The sequence below is a fragment of the Symphalangus syndactylus genome, chromosome 10 (genome assembly GCF_028878055.3).
Source record: "Symphalangus syndactylus isolate Jambi chromosome 10, NHGRI_mSymSyn1-v2.1_pri, whole genome shotgun sequence".
Taxonomy (NCBI): Eukaryota; Metazoa; Chordata; class Mammalia; order Primates; family Hylobatidae; genus Symphalangus; species Symphalangus syndactylus.
In genome coordinates this window covers 53407038-53427370 of record NC_072432.2, presented here as the reverse complement: position 1 = coordinate 53427370, position 20333 = coordinate 53407038, and the positions used below count along the sequence as shown (strand labels likewise).

The 20333-nt window shown below is 40.3% G+C and overlaps 1 protein-coding gene across 11 annotated transcripts in view; it reads right to left on the bottom strand.

The window, feature by feature from the left end:
• Positions 1–11881: 11881 nt before the first annotated feature.
• Positions 11882–20333, bottom strand: part of WDFY3 (WD repeat and FYVE domain containing 3) — a 303634-nt gene continuing 295182 nt past the window's right edge. For all 11 annotated transcript variants that reach the window (XM_055297102.2, XM_055297104.2, XM_063611171.1 and 8 more), the window contains 2 exons: positions 19482–19679; positions 11882–15262 (listed from right to left, as the gene is read on the bottom strand). In XM_055297102.2, the coding sequence (XP_055153077.2) occupies positions 15139–15262; positions 19482–19679 (322 nt within the window). In that variant the 3' untranslated portion in view covers positions 11882–15138. The remainder of the gene's footprint in view (positions 15263–19481; positions 19680–20333) is intronic.

Genomic DNA, 20333 nt, shown 5'->3' with positions numbered 1-20333 from the left:
TGTCACTGTCACTACTTTCTCACCAGATACCTTCTTAAAAGTATATTGGAAAGTGACCTGTCCCCAAATAAGAGTGACTTACATTTTAATGAGCGCTTGAAGGGGGCACAGAGGGTGTACAGTTTGGTTGGTGCTGTTCCCTGAGAATAAAAACTGATTGGATACATTGCTGGTTTGAATGTAAAATCATGCAATGGCTTTGGAAAACAGTCTTGAGAGCTGCTCAAAATGTAGAACAGAGTTACCATATGATCCATATGATATACCCATTTCTTGGTATATACCTAAGAGAAATGTAAACATTCATCCATACGAAAATCTGTACATGAATGTTTACAGCAGCGTGATTCACAATAGTAAAAAGTGGAAACAACCTAAACACCACGTGCTGAATGGATAAATAAGATGTAGTCTATCCACACAATGGGCTACTACTTGGAAATCAAGAGGCATGAAACACTGATAATGTTGTGATACAGATGAAGCTCAAAAATGTTAAGTGAAATAAACCATTCACAAAAGACCACATATTGCATGATTCCATTAGATAAAGTGTTCAGATTGGGCAACTCTATAGACAAAGTAGATCAGCGGTTGGCAGAGGCTGGGGGCAGGAGGAGACTAGGGAGTAACTGCTAATGATAAGGGGTTTCTTTTTGGGTGATGAAAATGTTCTGAAATTAGATTGTGACAATGGTGATGTATTAGTCTGTTTTCATGCTGCTGAGAAAGACATACCCGAGACTGTGAAGAAAAAGAGGTTTAATTGGACTTACAGTTCCACCTGGCTGGGGAGGCCTCAGAATCATGGCAGGATGTGAAAGGCGCTTCTTACATGGTGGTGGCAAGAGAAAATGAGAGAGAAGCAAAAGTGGAAACCCCAGATAAACCCATCAGATCTCATGAGACTTACTATCACGAGAATAGCATGGGAAAGAGCAGCCCCCATGATTCAGTTACCTCCCCTGGGTCCCTCCCACAACACATGGGAATTCTGGGAGATACAATTCAGGTTGAGATTTGGGTGGGGACACAGCCAAACCATATCATTCCACCACTGGCCCCTCCAAATCTCATGTCCTCATGTTACAAAACCAATCATGCCTTCCCAACAGTCCCCAAAGTCTTAACTCATTTCACCATTAACCCAAAAGTCAACAGTCCAAAGTCTCACTTGAGACAAGGCAAGTTCCTTCTCCCTATGAGCTTGTAAAATCAATAGCAAGTTAGTTACTTCCCAGATACAATGGGGGTACAGGTATTGGGTAAATACAGCCATTCCAAATGGAAGAAATTAGCCAAAACAAAGGCGTTACAGGGCCCATGCAAGTCTGAAATCCAGCAGGGCAGTCAAGTTTGTTTTTGTTTTTGTTTTTGTTTTTGAGACAGAGTTTTGCTCTTGTTGCCCAAGCTGGAATGCAATGTCACTGCAACCTCTGCCTCCCGGCTCAAGCAATTCTCCTGCCTTAGCCTCCTAAGTAGCTGGGATTACAGCTGCCTGCCACCACATCCAGCTAATTTTTTGTATTTTTAGTAGAGATGAGGTTTCACCATGTTGACCAGGCTGGTCTCAAACACCTGACCTCAGGTGATCCATCTGCCTCGGCCTCCCAAAGTGCTGGTATTACAGACATGAGCCACCACACCTGGCTGGCAGTCAAGTTTTATGGCTCCAAAATGATCTCCTTTGACTCCATGTCTCACATCCAGGTCATGCTGATTCAAGAGGTTCCCATGGTCTTGGGCAGTGCTGCCCCTGTGGCTTTGCAGGGTACACCCTCCCTCCTGGCTGCTTTCACAGGCTGGTGTTGAGTGTCTGTGGCTTTTCCAGGTGCATGGTGCAAACTGTTGGTTAGTGGATCTACCATTCTGGAGTCTGGAGGACAGTGTCCCTTTTCTCACAGCTCCACTAGGCAGTGCTCCAGTAGGGACTCTGTGTGGGGGCTCTGATCCCATATTTTCCTTCTGCACTGCCCCAGCAGAGGTTCTCCGTGAGGACCCCGCCCCTGCAACAAACTTTTGCTGGGGTAACCGGGTGTTTCTATATATCTGAAATCTGGGCAGAGGTTCCCAAACTCAATTCTTGACTTCCATGCACCCGCAGGCTCAACACCACATGGAAGCTGCCAAGGCTTGGAGCTTCCACCCTCTGAAGCCACAGCCCGAGGTATACATTGGCCCTTTCAGCCACAGCTGGAGCAGCTTGGACAGAGGGCACCAAGTCCCTGGGCCGCATACAGCATGGGGACCCTGGGTCTGGCCCATGAAACCACTTTTTCCTCCTAGGCCTCCAGGCCTGTGATGGGCGGGGTTGCTGTGAAGGTCCCTGACATGGCCCAGAGCCATTTTCCCCATTGTCTTGGGGATTAACATTAGGCTCCTACTTATGCAAATTTCTGTAGCTGGCTTGAATTTCTCCCCAGAAAATGGGTTTTTCTTTTCTATTACATAGTCTGGCTGCAATTTTTCCAAACTTTTATGCTTTGCTTCCCTTATAAAGCTGAATGCCTTTAACAGTACCCAAGTCATGTTTTGAATGCTTTGCTGCCTAGAAATTTCTGCAGATACCCTAAATCATCTTTCTCAAGTTCAAAGTTTCACAAATCTCTAGGGCAGGGGCAGAATGCTGCCAGTCTCTTTGCTAAAACTTAACAAGAGTCACCTTTACTCCAGTTCCCAACATGTTCCTCATCTCTGTCTGAGAACACCTCAGCCTGGACTTTATTGTCCATATCACTATCAGCATTTTGGGCTAAGCCATTGAACAAGTCTCCAGGAAGTTCCAAACTTTCCCACATTCTCCTGCTTCTTCTGAGCCCTCCAAACTGTTCCAACCTCTGTCTCTTACCTAGTTCCAAAGTTTCCACATTTTGGGTATCTTTTCAGCAATGCCCCACTCTACTGGTACCAAATTACTGTATTAGTCTGTTTTCTGCTGCTGATAAAGGCATACCGGAGACTGAAAAGAAAAAAGAGGTTTAATTGGACTTACAGTTCCACATGGCTGGGGAGGCCTCAGAGTCATGGCAGGAGGTGAAAGGCACTTCTTACATGGTGGCAGCATGAGAAAATGAGAGAGAAGCAAAAGCAGAAACCCCTGATAAACCCATCAGATCTCGTGGGACTTAATCACTCATGAGAAGAGCATGGGAAAGACCCCCCCTGGGTCCCTCCCACAACATGTGGGAATTTTGGGAGATATAATTCAAGTTGAGATTTGGGTGGGAACACAGACAAACCATATCAGGTGGCAAAACTCTGAATATACCAAAACATACTGAATTGTAGACTTGATGATTTTTACAGTAAGTTATCTATCAAAGTTGTGAAAATATCTGATTGGAGAATCTGTAATGATGGGATATGGTGAGCAGGCAGGGATGGGAGGGGGGAGTATTCTAGGACTGGGTATGGGACAGGGAAGGGCTGCCCAGCTGACCCCAAATGGGAACCTCACAATAGGTCCAGTAGCCCCTCCTGGATCCGTCTGCTAGGCAGGGTTGAGGGGTGGGGGCTGCCCTGAAATATTTCATCCTCCCCAGTTAGGCTGGATGAGGAAAAGGAGGGGAAGAGGCTTTCTTCTCTGGCATTGCTATGAAGACCCTGTGGCTTCTATCCTGGGGTGCTGGGTGGGTGATTCCATAGGCAGAGGGTGCCTTGCTCAAGGTAACTTCAAGGAATGAGGAACTTTCAATGTTTAAGACCAAACCCTAGGCTGGGTGTGGTGGCTCACACCAGTAATTCCAGCACTTTGGGAGGCCAAGGTGGGAGGATCGCTTGAGTCCAGGAGTTTGAGACCAGCCTGGGAAGTATAATGAGACCTCATCTATTAAAAAAAAAATTAACTGGGCATGGTGAATGTGGTTCCAACTACTCAGGAGGATGAGGCAGGAGGATGGCTTAAGCCTGAGAGGTCAAGGCTGCAGTGAGCTGTGGATAGCGCCACTGCACTCCAGCCTGGGTGAGAGAGACCCTGTCTCAAAAAATAAAAGTAAAGAATAATAAAAACCAAACCCCAGTGAGCATTTCAAGCACGTGTTCAGACATGTGGTATATGAAAGCTCAAATTCAACACAAGAAAGATGATGTAAGATGTTTACAAAAACAGATTGCATTACAGTTGAGGGCAAGCCAAGGGCTGCCTCTAATTCCTTCATTCAACACATTTATTGAGCAGCCACTCTGTCAGATACAGTTTTAGAACTCCATGCAGCAGTGAGTGAAACAGACAAAAGCATCCATGGTCATGTAGCTTACACTTTGCTAGGGAGACACAAATAAATAGTAGCATAGCACATTGTGGAGGGTTTCAGAGAAGGGTGATTATGAGGAAGTCAGAGGGAGGGAAATTGCAGTTGTAAATACTGTAGGTTGGTCAGGGGAGGCCTCACTTAGAAGGTGACATTTGAAGAAAGACTTGGAGAAGGTGAGGGAGGAAGAGGAGCACACCTGGAGTAGGATCCTTGCAGGTAGAGGGCAGAGCCAGGGAATGGCCCTGCGGCGGAGGAGGCCCTAGCCCAGGATGGAGCAGAAGGTGTGAAGGGTAAGAAGGTGAGGAGCCCTGCAGGTCGACACAGAATGGGCAACTGAAGCACATGCGCAGTGACTGCTGTGTCACAAAACCCAATCCCAACACCCAATCCTCAAACTAAGCAGGGAACGATGTTAAGGAGAATTCACTCACAGTACATCACAGCAAACATAAAGGCTGGACAAGAGTCCACATTTAAAAGAGGAAGAGGAAAATCAATGGCATGACACCTATGCAAAAGGCAGGCAGGCAGGAAGGCAGGACAAAAGTTTGCAAAAGACCAGGAATGCAGTGGCGGGTCAGGGGGTGGGGGCAGTGGAGTGAACAAGGGGGAACAGGGGAGAACCTTTAGGAAGGCCTGGTATCCTACAACAGTAATTCAAAAAAGGACAAAGATGAGATAACAATGATATAAAAATGCGGAGTGCAGAGCAAAGAAAACATATTGTGGAAGAAAGTATTACTGAATTAGAAACAGTAAGGAATGGAATACACTTGCTGAAAATCTAATTACAGATACCTGCATGAAGGCAAGCCTCTCATTTATAGGCCAGAAGGTTCTTGGAGAGGGTACTTACATCATTTTAAAAAATCATCTTCAAGGCCCAGCTAAGTATGTATTAGCTCAAACACAGATTGCTACCTCAGAAGGAAAAAGACATCCACATTCGCAGATTTGAACTTGAACCATAGCACACTTGATAACATTGCTTTAGGAGAACTTTGTTTCTTTTTTCCTCTTGGCAGAATCGGTCAGCAGCGGACTCAAAGGATCCTCAAGTTTATAATCGAAGACTGCTTAGTTGACCTTTGCTCCATGGTGGATTTCTTGAGAATCAGTTTGCAAAGGAGTGGCTTCCTTTTATGAAGGGAAACTTTATGCAGGGAAATCACATTTTTAGGATATAGCTTTTGTTTGAAGTTTGTAGTAGGGCCTGAGGGCAAGACCCTAAACAAGTTGTTTTTCTTTAACTCTGTCCTCTGCTCTGGAATGCAGCTTGCAACTCTTCTTTGCCTTTGTTGAGCAGGAAGCATGATAGCTGACGGCCAAGGTTGAAGTTCGGATGCTTTATCTTCTTGATAAAGAAGGGCATAATTATGCACGGATAATATTGAAATAACATCCAAAGTACACTTGCATTGTAGTCATCGAAAAGAAAATTGGGAAATACTAACTGGAGAGCTGTTTGTAAAGAGCCTTGGCCTGGGTGTCACAGGCTTAGGAGCAGAGCTGGGAATTCTACTTAAAAAGTCTACTTTGGACTTGATGACTTTGAAGAGCCCTTCCCACTGTAGCATTCTGCCCCCTGTATATCTGACTGAAGGTGAACTCCCTGCCATTGGCGTTCATTTGGCATTCAGATGTTTCAGTGCATCATACACTGGAATGTACTGACAACATATTTGTCAGGCACTACCCTTCCTATATATATTACCACATCGAATCCTTATAACAATTCTCTGGGGGCAGGTATCCTAATACAAATTTTCCATATAAGGAAACTCAGACCTAGAATGGCTAAGTCACTCACCTGAGAGCACACAGTAAGTGGTAGAATGGGAGCTTAGCCCCTAGACTGACTCTCCTGATAGTTTATTATACTAGTTAGAACTGTATCTAATACTAAAAGATTCATATTAGCAGTTTCTTTTACATTATCAAAATATTAGAGTCTTGAATAGAATAATAATGTGATTTTAAAAGTCCTTATTTGAAACCCCAACATGCTTTTGAGCTGTAGAGGTGGTATCCCAGTAGCTGGGGGTAGCCGCCACAACACTTCAGTGTGATAGGGCCTGGTCTTGCTCTCGGGAGGTTTCAATGGGAGCCCAGTTGAAAGCACTGGATTAGTGATTAGGAATATCATTACTGAATGAGATTTCACGCATGCTACCTTACAATTTAGGTAGCCTCATCTCATGTCTTCTTCTTGGACCAGTGGTTCTCAAGGGGTTTCCAGACCCCCAGGAGTCCTGAGACCCTTTCAGAGAGTCTGCAAGGTTTTCATGGTACTACTAAAACACTATTTACCCTTTTCACCGCATTTGTATTTTTATTGAGGTACAAAAGCAGTAGTGGGTAGAACTGCTGGAACCTTAGTATGGTGGCACCAAACCACTAGTAGTAGTGATCACATTCTTCAAACCAAACACTTGCAGTAAAAACACAAGTGCCTCTTTGACTTAAGAATGACCTTGGAGAAGCAATAAAAATTATTGTATTAAATCTTGGCCCTTAAGTAGAGTGACACAAGATGAGAAGTACCCACAAAGCACCTGCATACTGAAGTACAACATTTGTCTCAAAGAGAAGCACTTGTGTGACTGAATTGTGAGCTGAACTCTCTGCCTTTCTCATGGAATACTATTTTTATTAAAAGAACAACTGACAAGCTACGGTTCTATGGATGGTATGTTCTCAAATATTAACAAAGTGAACCTATCCCTTCAAAGAAAACAGCAGACAGAATTTATTGCCAATGATAAAATTTTAGGTTTTAAGCAAAAATAAGAATTTTTTGGAGAATTTGTGTCTGTCACTATGACTTAAAATTTTCTGATACTGCTGGTGGTATTTTAATGTACATGATAATGTGATTTTTTGATATTATATAATGAAATATGTCGACATTTAGAAGTTCTACATATACTGTTTCTGTCTCTGGTGCTTGAATCAGGATTTAAAAATAATTTTCTAAATGATCAATGCATGATGCTGTAAAATTATGGATGTGTAAAAAAAAAATTCAAAGTGCAAGATAGACCCATGGATTTTAATGTCATAATATGAAAAGTTCATTGGCATCATTTCAGAGTCCGCATAGTAATTAATCTTTAAGAAACTTTATTAAAAAACTTAAAACTATTATCTTAAGAAGCAATGATCTGAAAAAGCAATTACAATATTCCAGCTCGAAAAACTGAAAGCCTTTCCTTTAAGATCTGGAACAAGACAAGGATGCCCACTTTCACTGTTACTCAACATAGTGTCCTAGCTGGAGCAATCAGAAAAGAGAAAGAAAAAGCATCTAAATTGGAACAGAAGTAGTCAAATTATTCTTGTTTGCAGATGGTATGATCTTATATTTAGGAAAACCTAAAGTCTCCACTAAAAAAAATTAGAACTGATAAATTCAGTAAAATTGCAGGATACAAAATCAACATGCAAAAATCAGGAGCATTTCTATATGCCAACAGTGAACAATATGTAAAAGAAATCGAGAAAGTAATCCCATTTACAATAGCTACAAATAAAGTAATATACCTAGGAATAAACTTAACCAAAGAAACGAAAGATCTCTACAATGAAAACTGCAAAAGACTGATGAAAGAAACTAAAGAGGACACACAAAAAATGGAAATATATTCCATGTTCATAGAATGAAAGAATCAATGTTGTTAAAATGTCCATACTACCCAAAGCAATCTACAGATTCAATGCAATTCCTATCAAAATATCAATGACATTCTTCACAGAAATAGAAAAAATAATCCTAAAATTTATGTGGAATCACAAAGTACCCAGAATAGCCAAAGCCACTGTGAACAAAAGGAACAAAACTGGAGGAATCACATTACCTGACTTCAAATTACAACTACAGAGCTATGGTAACCCAAACAGCCTTGTACTGGCATAAAAATAGACACATAGATCAGTGGAACAGAATAAAGAATACAGAAATAAAACCATACATCTACAGTGAACTCATTTTTGACAAAAGTGCCAAGAACATACATTGAGGAAAGGACAGTCCATTCAATAAATCTGGAAACTAGATATCCATATGCGGAAGAATGAAACTAGACTCCCTATCTGTCACTATATACAAACATCAAATCAAAATGGATTAAAGATTTAATTCTAAGACCTAAAACTATGAGGCTGCTAGAAGAAACCATTGGGGAAACTCTCCAGGACTTTGGTCAGGGCAAAGATTTTTTGGCTAAGACCTCAAAAGCACAGATAACCAAAGCAAAAATGGACAAATGGGATCACATCAAGTTAAGAAGCTTCTGTACAGCAAAGGAAATGATCAACAAGTGAAGAGGTGACCCACAGAATAGAAGAAAATATTTGCAAACCACCGGTCTGACAAGGGTGGTTAATAACCAGAATATATAAGAAGCTCCAACAACTCGATAGGAAAAAAAATCTAATAATCCTATTAAAAAATGGGCAAATGATCTGAATAGGCATTTCTCAAACAAAGACATACAAATGTCAAACAGGTATATGAAAAAATGCTCAACATCACTAATCATCAGAGAAATGCAAACCAAAACCACAAGGAGATATCCTCTCACCCCAGTTAGAATGGCTGTTATCCAAGAGACAGGCAAGAACAAATGCTGGTGAGGATAAAGGGGAACCCTCCTACACTGTTGGTGGGACTGTAAATTAGTACAACCACTATGGCCAACAGTATGGAGGTTCCTAAAAAAACTAAAAATAGAACTGCCATATGACCCAGCAATCCCACTACTAGGAATATATACAAAAGAGAGGAAGTCAGTATATCAAAGAGGTATCTGCCCTCCCATGTTTACTGCAGTACTATTCGCAATAGCCAAGATTTGAACTCAACCTGAGTCTATCAACAGACGAATGGATACAGAAAATGTGGCACATACACACAATGGAATACTATTCAGCCATAAAAAAATGAAATACTGTCAGTTGCAACAATATCGATGGAATTAGAGGACATTGTGTTAAGTGAAATAAGCCAGGCAAATTAAAAAAAAGACATTTTGCATGTGCTCACTCATTTGTGGGAGCTAAAGATTAAAACAAGCGAACTCATGGAGACAGAGAGTAGAATGATGGTTATGAGAGGCTAGAAAGAGTAGCAGGGAGGGTGGAAAGTGGAGATGTTTAGTGGGTATAAAAATATAGTCACATAGAATGAATAAGATCTAGTATTTGATAGCACAACAGGGTAACTCCAGTCAACAATTTACTGCATATTTAAAAATATCCAAAAGGGTGGAATTGGAATGTTCCTAACACAAAGGGACGATAAATGCTTGAGGTGGTAAATACTCTATTTACTTTGATGTGACTATTATACATTGTATGCCTGTATTAAAATATAACATGTACCTCATAAATATGTACACTTATGAGCCCATAAAAATTAAAAATATTCACCCCCTTTTCAACCAATACATTTGTGAGGCTGGATTTTCTTCATGCTTCAACCAAAACAAAGTATATTCCTGATGTGACTATAGTAAGGGTGCGATAGACATACTTTTCACAAAATGATAGCTGGAGAACAAAGCTCAGGAAATGAGCCAAAACCATGCAGATTTGTCTTTTTCCACAAATCCAGTCAAAACAAAGTATCACAACAGATGGAATACAGAAGCAGACTTGAGAATCCACCTGTCTTCTATTGAGCTGGACATAGGGATTTGCAAAAAGTTGTAAATTTGCCAAAAAAAACCCTTTTTTTTTGTTTGGAAAAGTTTTTTTTTTTTTGGACATGGAGTCTCACTCTGTCTCCCAGGCTGGAGTGCAATGGTGTGATCTCGGCTCACTGCAACCTCCACCTCCCGGGTTCAAGTCATTCTCCTGCCTCGGCCTCCCAGGTAGCTGGGATTACAGGCGTGCGCCACCATGCCTGGCTAATTTTTTAGTAGAGACGGGGTTTCGCCACGTTGGCCAGACTGGTCTTGAACTCCTGACCTCAGATGATTCGCCCACCTCAGCCTCCCAAAGTGCTGGGATTACAGGTGTGAGCCATTGCACTTGGCTGTAAAAGACTTTTTATAGAAATATGTAATTTATGTTAATACATCATGGTCTTATCATTATTTTTAAATGAGTCGACATATATATTTTAAATCTCAGTTTTAATTTCTAATACATTGACTACTGATAGATATAAACCAAATAAGCAAAAGCTGTTCGGTGTCCTTGAAAATTTTTAAGGATCAAAGAGTTCTCAGACCAAAACGTTTAAAGAAGCAGTATCTTAGACCATTCCCATCCTCACAGGCAGCTACTGATATAGGAAAACTCTATGGAGTGAGCGAGCGCTAAAACAAGAGGCTTTCTAAATTCCCAAGCTGGTTAAAACTGAAGCCTCAGTGGTAATTCCTAATCAGGGATCGCCAAAACACCATGCTATTGTGGTAGCTTGGCTTGGTGCTGTCTCTAGCAAAAGTAAAAGAAAAAAAAAGAGCTTTATAATAGGTGGGAGGAAATGAGAATATTCATAAAGCAAAGAGACTAACCAAGTGCTGGGCCAAGTCCATCAAATGGTCAAAAGTGAGGTGTGGTGGGAAAATTCTGTTGAAGATGAGAAGCAAATGGCAGACAAGGGACTCACTGAAAATCATTTGCATGTTTGTTCTTTTAAACTCTGAATTTCTGCATCTGAGAATTCTGCAGTGTCCATCCTTGACTGCAACCCGTCACTAGAACTAAGTAATAAAGCATTAATAACATGGGAGCTGCTCTAAGCTTTCTCTTTTACCATTTTTTTTTAATTTTTAAAGAAATTGCTATTGTTTTAGTTCTTGGCATTCCTTCATCTTCTGCCACTCAAGTGGAGTTGCACTGAGGTAAAATTTGTAATAGGCAAAACATACTCAAATTTGGGGCTCTGCTGTTCAAGCTTAAAATGAATTTAGTATATTTAGAAAGAGGAAAAGTAAAATCATCAAAACAGCCTAAATAAACTTAAAAACTCTTTACAGAAAGGCTATTTTAAAATCAAACAAGCTGATAACAAGAACAATGGATTGTGAGTTCTAACTCTCAGATTGAAGGCTGAACTGGAAAGACCAGCTGCTAACAGCGGCTGCTGTAGTTCCAGGTAAGGGGCAGGACACTGGAATATTCCTTAGGTGACTACAGTATGGGTGCTAAGAGACACACATATATATACACACACTGTTGCTTACTTTTCACAGTATTTTGGCTGGAGAATAAAGCTCAGGAAAAAAGAGCCAAAACCATGCAGACAAGTCTTTTTCTACAGGTCCAGTCAAATTTGAGGGTCACATCTCCCAGAAGGGGCTTGCTTCTCCTTACTGCCATCCACATACACTCATTAGCCCTGGGAATCCAGCACAATTGAGAAGCTCAGACTGCAGAAAGCCTGATTTTTAAGGATGAGTCAAACTAGAACTGGAACTGGAACCTTAACAGCCAACACTTCTGCAATCTTATGCAGGTGCTTCTGAAAGTATTTACAACTAGAAAAGAACTACATAAAGTTAGGGAGTTACTAGATCTGTTTTTCCTTCCCTGAATAACTGACTTAACAACTTTTCTTTTTCTTTCTTTTGGTGGTAAATAGTAGGTATTTATTTGAAATGAAAAAAAAATTACTTAAGTACCTGGACTATTGCATTTAATCATGTATTGTAATTGTGTTACTCTACCTTTTTGCATCAGAGACAAATATACAATGAACATTCAGATATCACAGATTGCACACTAGATAGTAATTCTTCAGGTCTTTTACATAACCACCAAGAAACAGATATTGGTTTCTGCAATATAGTATAAAAGTCCACAATCAATCCAGTCTTAGCCAGTATCTTCAATTTACTTCTGTTGCTGTACAAATAATTGGCCATTACTAGGGCTTACAAGTTAATAACAGGACAAAAAATATACATTGCACTGACACAAAAAGTCAGCTGTGTTAATAGTCATGCAACAAGTAACCAAACTTGCTGAAATTAAAAATACTTTCTAAAAACAGTTTTAACGGCATAAATATTTTATACACAGTTCATTTACCAAAACAAAATGTATTTAAATGATACAAAGCAAAAATAAGTTTCTACCAACTTTATACATAAGAAAGTGCAAAATAACTTATCTAGAGTGTTTTGCTATTATCCAGACGGATGGCTGCTATGGGCAGCTATTCTCTTCTTCAAAAGCATGACATTACAGTTGCACACTACACACAAATGTTAGAATACATGGATGAACAAATGAACAGGTGGATGGATGAATGAACAAACTACAAAGATCAGGCAGGAGCCCTGTGAGGTACTCTCAGAAAAAGAATGCAGACCACACTAAGGTAGATGTAGATGTTGACAACAGATGTTGGTAAAGAAATTTACATGGAACACAGAAAGATATCCAGAGAAATAGTTTATGTATGTGAGTGTACTTGTATGTGTGAGTGATTCTGTTGATTTCTGCATTAGAGGCAAAAAGAAAAGAAACCCGATTGAACAAAACAGTTGCCCACAGCACCAGCTGCCAGAGGAAATACTACCATGAGGGTTTTGGTTTCCACCTTCTAGTTATGGAAGTTCTGTTAGAAAGTTAGTAATGGAAGTTGTGTCGGAAAGTTTAAAAGTGTTCATCCCATATAGTTTCCTATTACAAAGAGGAATAACCTTTAAGTAACTACACACACACATTCATATATTCAAGTCTTTAAAGAACACCTCTGCCACTGGGTATGGGGTAAACATGATTCATGGACAAAAGGAGGACGCTTCTTTTAAAAAGTGTAGAATAACACTGCTACAACTCATCTAGAGGGCCAGACAGGGGCAAGGCCCACAGTTACATAATAGCACAATTTCTGCAACTGTTGAACATCAGCATTATTTATTAGAATTGAAGATGGTGATGGGGGAGGGAGAGTGTGGGGGGAGTAAGACACAGAAAGGAAAACAGAACACAACTTTTCTTTAAGTTAAAGTATTAATGCCGATAATCCTTTTATTAACAAGTATATTTGACCTTTTAGAAATGGAAGTGTTTTAATCAATTTTGATATGTAATCATAAATAGACTGTAGGCTCAAACCCAGGTAAATAAAGATTTAAATTTAGTAAGCGTAAGGCACTAAAGCAGCCTTTGTATTTTCTCTTGGAGACCTAGTTATCATATCAGGAAGAACAAATTTGTTCTTAAGCTGGTTTCAGCCCATCAGGTACAAGATCACCATTGTACCAAATGCCTATTTTTGAATGCATGTGCATATATGTGCATTTTAGTGCATAAGTGTGCCTCTCACCAGGGCCTAAAGACGGAAAATTGGAAAAGCCAAAGCTGCTGTCCTTTGCATGATGCCTCTGTGAGGGTGTGAAGGCCTTTCCTTTCCCACCTGTGAAGGTGTGAAGGCCTATCTTGGGCCATTAATGATTCTACATTTTTCAAATCACAGGGCTTTTAGAATTGTTCATAATATTATCACTAAGTTTCTGAAAATGTTAAAATCTAGATTGTTTCATTTTTTAATATATATTATATATATATATATGTACATAACACACATTTAAAAAAATCCCACCACCAAGCCTTTTCTCTGTAAACTAATCCCTTAGCCCCTTCCAGCTTTAATCCCCCTGGATTTGTGTGTTCTGTATCCAACTAGTAGAACAAATTAAATAACTAAATATTAAAATACTGTAATTATATTCATAGCAAAAACAAAAAAATAGACATTGATACAGTATAAATCTCACTGTTTTCAGGTAGATGACATTAAATGGTAAAGGTTAATTTTAAGCAGTTCTGACATGATTCAGTTTTACAACAAAGTTTATATGTTAATTCTGTACACTTTTTTCTTTCCTTTTTTTACCCCTTGTTTGAAAATAAGCTATAGTAGAACATCAGTGTCACCAAAGACACATACTTATTATGTTCTATGCAAGATAAGCATGGGTTACATGCAAATATATTTCCATTAGTTGAGACAGGGCTGTTTCCTGCACTACATTGGTCATCTGACCACCGTTCTGCAATGCTAAGAAGGTATTCTTTGACCAAACAGCAGTCCACATACAAGTTTAAAAGGGGCCCTGTTTATGTAGGAACAACACTGAGGTGGTGCGTAGCCAGGTACAAGACGCCCAAATATTTCCAGTTTATCTTACAGCTGGACTCCTATTCTCCCACACTGTTTCCTAAAGAAGGTCCACATTATTTTGGTTACTAGCCTAGTTTAAGTGGAGATACTGTGGGCAACTTGAAAGAAATGACATCAGGCACACAGGCTGAGCTTGAAAGGAAAAAAAGACCACAGATAATGTCTTTGGGGATTTAAAAAAACATATTTATAATTAATTGGTAAGTGAGGGATGTCAGACAAACCATAAGTAGTTCATTGAGTTAGTGGTTTAGTTTGAAGTTTCATGTTACAGGCAGTTAAGTCCTTATTTAGAAAAAAGGCTTTTTATATCTATTTACAATATACATAGTTACTTGCAAAGAAGTCAGATTTACAACCATTTTCTAAAAGCCTTTTTTGTTGTTGGTTTTTCCAAATAAGGATGAGTAGCTCTATAAAAATGAGATGCAAGAAAACAGAGTTAATAAGTGAGGATTTTTCTCTTGGAGACAGCTACTGTCATCAGGGAGAACTGGAGATCGAAAGTGTTGCTCCTAGGAACCACCTCATATTCTTCTTGTGCTGTTCACCTGAATCGCGTCTGTCCCATTCCTGTACTCTACACCCGTTTTATTCAATGATCCCTTTGAATTTTAACACTTCAAACACGTGGTATGAAGAGATGTGTAAACGGAGACTGTTTTCAATGCCTTCCAAGCTGGGACAGGAGAATCGGGAAGGGGTCTACAGACCGTGGTCTCCACTCAGCTTGTTGAATCTTCAACAATTTCGAGGTCCATCTTCTGAACCTCTCTCATGCTGTAAGTTATAATAACAGTTCTGACAAACACGCACCGGGGATGAGATTTTCAAGCGTTTGATTTCAGATTGAAATCGACTGCACCTAAAGGAAAGGAAAAGTCAATTAATTACAGGTCTTCTCCCTGCTTGATCATGGGCACCGGAAACATTAATAATCGAATGGAAAGCTTGCAGTAAAATGCCAAAGGCCATACTGGTTTGTGTTGTGTGGCTGAACAAGGACTAAAAGGAAAGCTGTATTATTTGTTTCAGTCTATGAAGAAAAGCAGTATTAAACCAGGGAAGCTATTTCTTTGACTGACGAGAATTAAAAAAACGAAAACAAAAAAACAGTGTTAAGATTTTCCTATACAATGAGGCCAAGGTGTCTGAACAGCGATGTGAGGCCATTCTACCTGTGTAGACTAATTCTCATGGCCTATAAGCTTGGGAGGTATGTCAATGTCTTTACTTGAAGCTGACATATTTCTCTTGGAAATTAGAAAAACTCACTAGTGGAAATTAGAAGACTCACTAATGAGGATCTATTTTCAAGAGAATTACTAATAACTCATTAGTGAGTCTTCTAATTTCCAAGAGAAATATGAGTTCGATCACTATCAAGTTCCATTGTGCTTTTAAACATTTTGATTGATCCACTCTTTAATCATTTCTTAAACAGTTAGACTGGCTTTCCTTTTCCAGTCCCAACACCCTCATTTCCTATTTATCTTGCTAGAACTGTTTGAAGGAGACTATTCTTAACAGATGTTCAAATTCTTTAAGAAGTATTCAGAGTTCCTATTCCCAGAATAAAGCCAGGTGTGACTCAGGATGTGGTATTAAATCACTTTAGGCTTAGATTTTCAGAAGATTGAAATGGAAATGAAAAAAAATTTTTTTTTTTTTTTTAGAGATGGGGTCTCACTACATTGTCCAGGCTGTCCTCAAACTCCTGGCCTCAAGTGATCTTCCTGCCTTGACCTCCCAAAGTGCTGAGACTACAGACGTGAGCCACTGTGCCTGACCTTGAAATGGAGATTTATGCTTAGTCCATTAATCTACCAGTAAAAATGTCCACAGAGTAAATTAAGTACTATAAGCTTATGGGTTTAAAGGACTGTCACTGGACCTCTTAGAACCCTCAGGAGCGTCAACTGCTCTCAGCCATAGAGACCATAGGCTATGCGTTCTGGAAAGCACTTCCTTCTGTGCCTGCTTCATCAGAACTTATCACTGTTTGGTCAGTTTCCAATAAAGCTTCCATCCAACATTTAACAGCAATGGAATTTAAAGAATTACCTACATTTAACAATATTTTGAAAATTAAACACTACAAAGAACAGATGTGTGCCAGCATACATACGGGAGTGCTAGTACAAATCACTAGATTAATATGATTGGTGTGGAGGCTGAAAACTGTAATCCCAGCACTTTAGGAGGCTGAGGCGGGGGTACTGCTTGAGCCTGCGGCTTTGAGACCAGCCTGGGGAACATAGTGAGACTCTATCTGTACAAAAAATACAAAAATTAGCCAGGTGTGGTGGCTTTTGCCTGTAGTCTCAGCTACTTGGAAGGCTGAGGTGGGAGGACTGCTTGAGCCTGGGAGATGAAAGCTGCAGTGAGCTGTGATCGTGCCACTGCACTCCAGCCTGGGTGATAGAGGAAGACCCCATCTCAAGAAATATATATATATAGGCTGGGTGCGGAGGCTCATGACTGTAATCCCAGCACTTTGGGAGGCTGAGGTGGGCAGACCACAAGGTCAGGAGTTCGAGATGAGCCTGGCCAATATGGTGAAACCCCGTCTCTATTAAGAATACAAAAATTAGCCGGGCGTGGTGGTGCACGCCTGTAGTCCCAGCTACTCAGGAAGCTGAGGTAGGAGAATCGCTTGAGCCCAGGAGGCGGAGGCTGCAGTGAGCCGAGATCGCGCCACTGCACTCCAGCCTGGGTGACAGAGTGAGACTCTGTCTCAAAAAAAAAGAAAAAAAAAAAAGAAAGACTACACACACACACACACACACACACACACACACGTCTAGTGGCTCTGTGCTTTGAAAGGCCTGCTCTGTAAGACCCATTATCGGTTTTTAAATTTATTATCTATTTTTTTGAGATGGAGTCTCGCTCTGTTGCCCAGGCTGGATGGAGTGCAGTGGCATGATCTCAGGTCACTGCAACCTCTGTCTCCTGGGTTCAAGTGATTCTCTCGCCTCAACCTCCTGAGTAGCTCACAACCACACCTGGCTAATTTTTGTATTTTTAGTACAGACAGGGTTTTGCCATGTTGGCCAGGCTGGTCTCGAACTCCTGACCTCAGGTGATCAACCTCCCAAAGTGCTGGCATTACAGGTATGAGCCACCATGCCCGGTCCCATTATAGGTTTCATAGAGCAGGCCTTTCAAAGCACAGAGCCACTAGACAGAATCCTCTGCCAGCCTCACAAAAATTCCCACAGGAAATGGCTGGCTGCAACATTTTGGGTCCCTCATCTTGAACCACACTGCCCAGCAGAAAAGGTTTAAGGAATCAAATTATGGAACACCTGTTTTGCCAGACTCTGAACTTGGTGCTTTACAACACTCATATATGTGATCTCATTTAATTCTCTCAACCGCTCTAAGAGGACTGGTCTTCTTACCTACATTTACAGATGAAGAAACCAAAGCTCAGAGAGGTTCGGTAACTTGCTGGCATTACGGCAACAGAAAGTAGCACAATGAGCATTTGGTCAGTGTAAACCCAAAGACTATGCCCATACCAGTAAGCCAATGCTGCCTACAAAACCTCAGGAATGGACTCATAATTACACAAGTTGAGAATAATATGCTTTCTATGAAAGAATCTCTGGAGTAAGGCAATATAAGTCTTAAAGTGTACTGTCCATGGAATCCTTTCTGTTAAAAAAGTAACGACTGTGGATGTGTATCTGGGACCTGGGTGTAGGACAGAGATATCAACCAAATCTACAGCCATGGGACCACTGACCTTTCATATGGGGCAAAAATAGATCCTCGCCTCATGTCATACCCCAAAATAAATTACAAATGAATTAAAGACCTAAATGTGAAAAATAAAACTTTGAAACCTTTAAAAGAAAATAAACAAGATTATCTTTGTGATCCTAGGACAGGGAAAGAATTCTTCAGGCACAAAAACGCAAAAATCATAAAGAGTAATACATGTGACTACAACCAGTTTAAAAACTTGTAGATGACAGAAAAAACATATATAAAGTTGAAATGCAAGCCACAGACTGGCAGAACGTATCTGCAAGATATATAAAAGACAAAGGTGTACAGCACAGTATATATAAAAGAACTTCTCGAGGAAAAAAAAAAGGGCAAAGTACCCAAAAGGAAACCCAAATAGCCAACAAACATGAAAGATGTTGTCTCACTAGCATTGCAAGTTAAAACAACAAAGCACTATTTTTTAGCTATCAGATTGGCAAAAGTGGAAAAAGTCTGGCAGTACCCAGCATGACTAAGAATTTGGAGAACTTTCATGTCCTGTTGGAGGTAGTATTAACTGGCACTACTGTTTTGAAGAGTAATTTGGCAATATCTAATTAAGATCAAGAATAAGTCTGTGTTCTACCAATTTCATTCCATCTCTAGAGGAATTCCAGCTTGTGTACTAGAAGGGCATTTATAGGGATGTGCATTGTAGCATTATTTATAGTACTGATAAAAACAGAAAAAAAAAAAAAAAAAAAAAAAAAAACCCTGAGAGGGCATCAAAAGGGAAATAAATGGTGATAAATTCATATAATTAAAATAACTGACGGTAGTTAAAATGAATATATTAGAATAAGATATCTATATAAATGGATTTCAAAAACAATGCTGAGTAAGAAAGTCACAGAAGGGCAAAAACAGTATACTATGTAAAGCTGAAAAGTGAAGCTGAAAACACCAAAATAGTATGATGTAATGTTTACAGAGGCAATACATGTTTCTGAAAGTATAAAAACATGGAGAATGGGTGTGATTGGTGAAGGGTGCAAAGAGGATACTTACAATGTATCTATAGTTTTTATAGAATCATTTCACATACAGGCCTCTAAATTAAATACGATGAAATATTAGCATATGTGCATTCTGTGTCATGGATGACAAGGTGTTTGTGACTTGTATGACAGAAAAATTTCCTAACTGTAGTAATAAAGAAGAACAGAAAAAGTGAAGACTGGTTCATACCAACAAGGCATACTGTAGTGGGGACGCCAGGGCAAATCAGAACCTGTGTGCAGGGCATAATTAACAACCTTAGAGCTTAATCAATGTAAATTCAAAAAGCAGATATCTTATCTTACTTCTGGCAGAAGAGCTGACCACAGTTCCTGCAATGGTGTCGTCTTTCTGTGAGTGAAAACCTCACCGAGCAGCCCGAGCAGCTGTCACCGCCTTCATCCTTCACCCAGTGATCAGCAGCAGAACGGCCTGGCTGGTCACTCACAGACCAGCTGAAAACTCGGCCTCGACTGTCACCAACGAGGATCCTACTGTGATCCCTGCAGGAGACACGACAGAGGAGGTCACTGCACGGAAGGCTTCTGTGATCTCCTTCTTGAGGCTCTCTGGATTTTGGTGGATGTGTGTTTTGGGGTCGGGGCTGGTAAAGGTCCTGGAGAGACCCCTTGATTCACTCAGAGATGTATGTGTAAACAGACAAAAACTGAACTGAGCCCAAATTTACACTTCCATTTCAATTTTCTTTGGATCACCCTTGCTGTATCTTTGAAGAACAGAAAAAGCAGTTTTTCACTTTTTAAAAAAATTCAGAATTTAAATCCAGTGTATGGGCATGGTGGCTCACACCTGTAATCCCGGCACTTTGGGAGGCCGAGATGGGCAGATCACTTGAACCCTGAGACCAGCCTGGGCAACACGGTGAAACCTCGTCTCTACAAAAAATAGAAAAATTAGCTGGGTGTGATGGTGCACGCCTATAGTCCCAGTTATTTGAGGGGCAGAGGTGGGAGAACTGCTTGAGCCTGGGAGGTTGAGGCTGCAGTGAGCTGTGATTGTGCCCCTGACTCTAGCCTAAATGAGAGAGCAAGACCCTGTCTCAAAAAAAAAAAAAAAAAAAAAGAAAAAGAAAAGAAAAATATCCATACACTGACAGGGCTCTTCTTCAAATTTATCTCTTTGAGCTACGTACGATA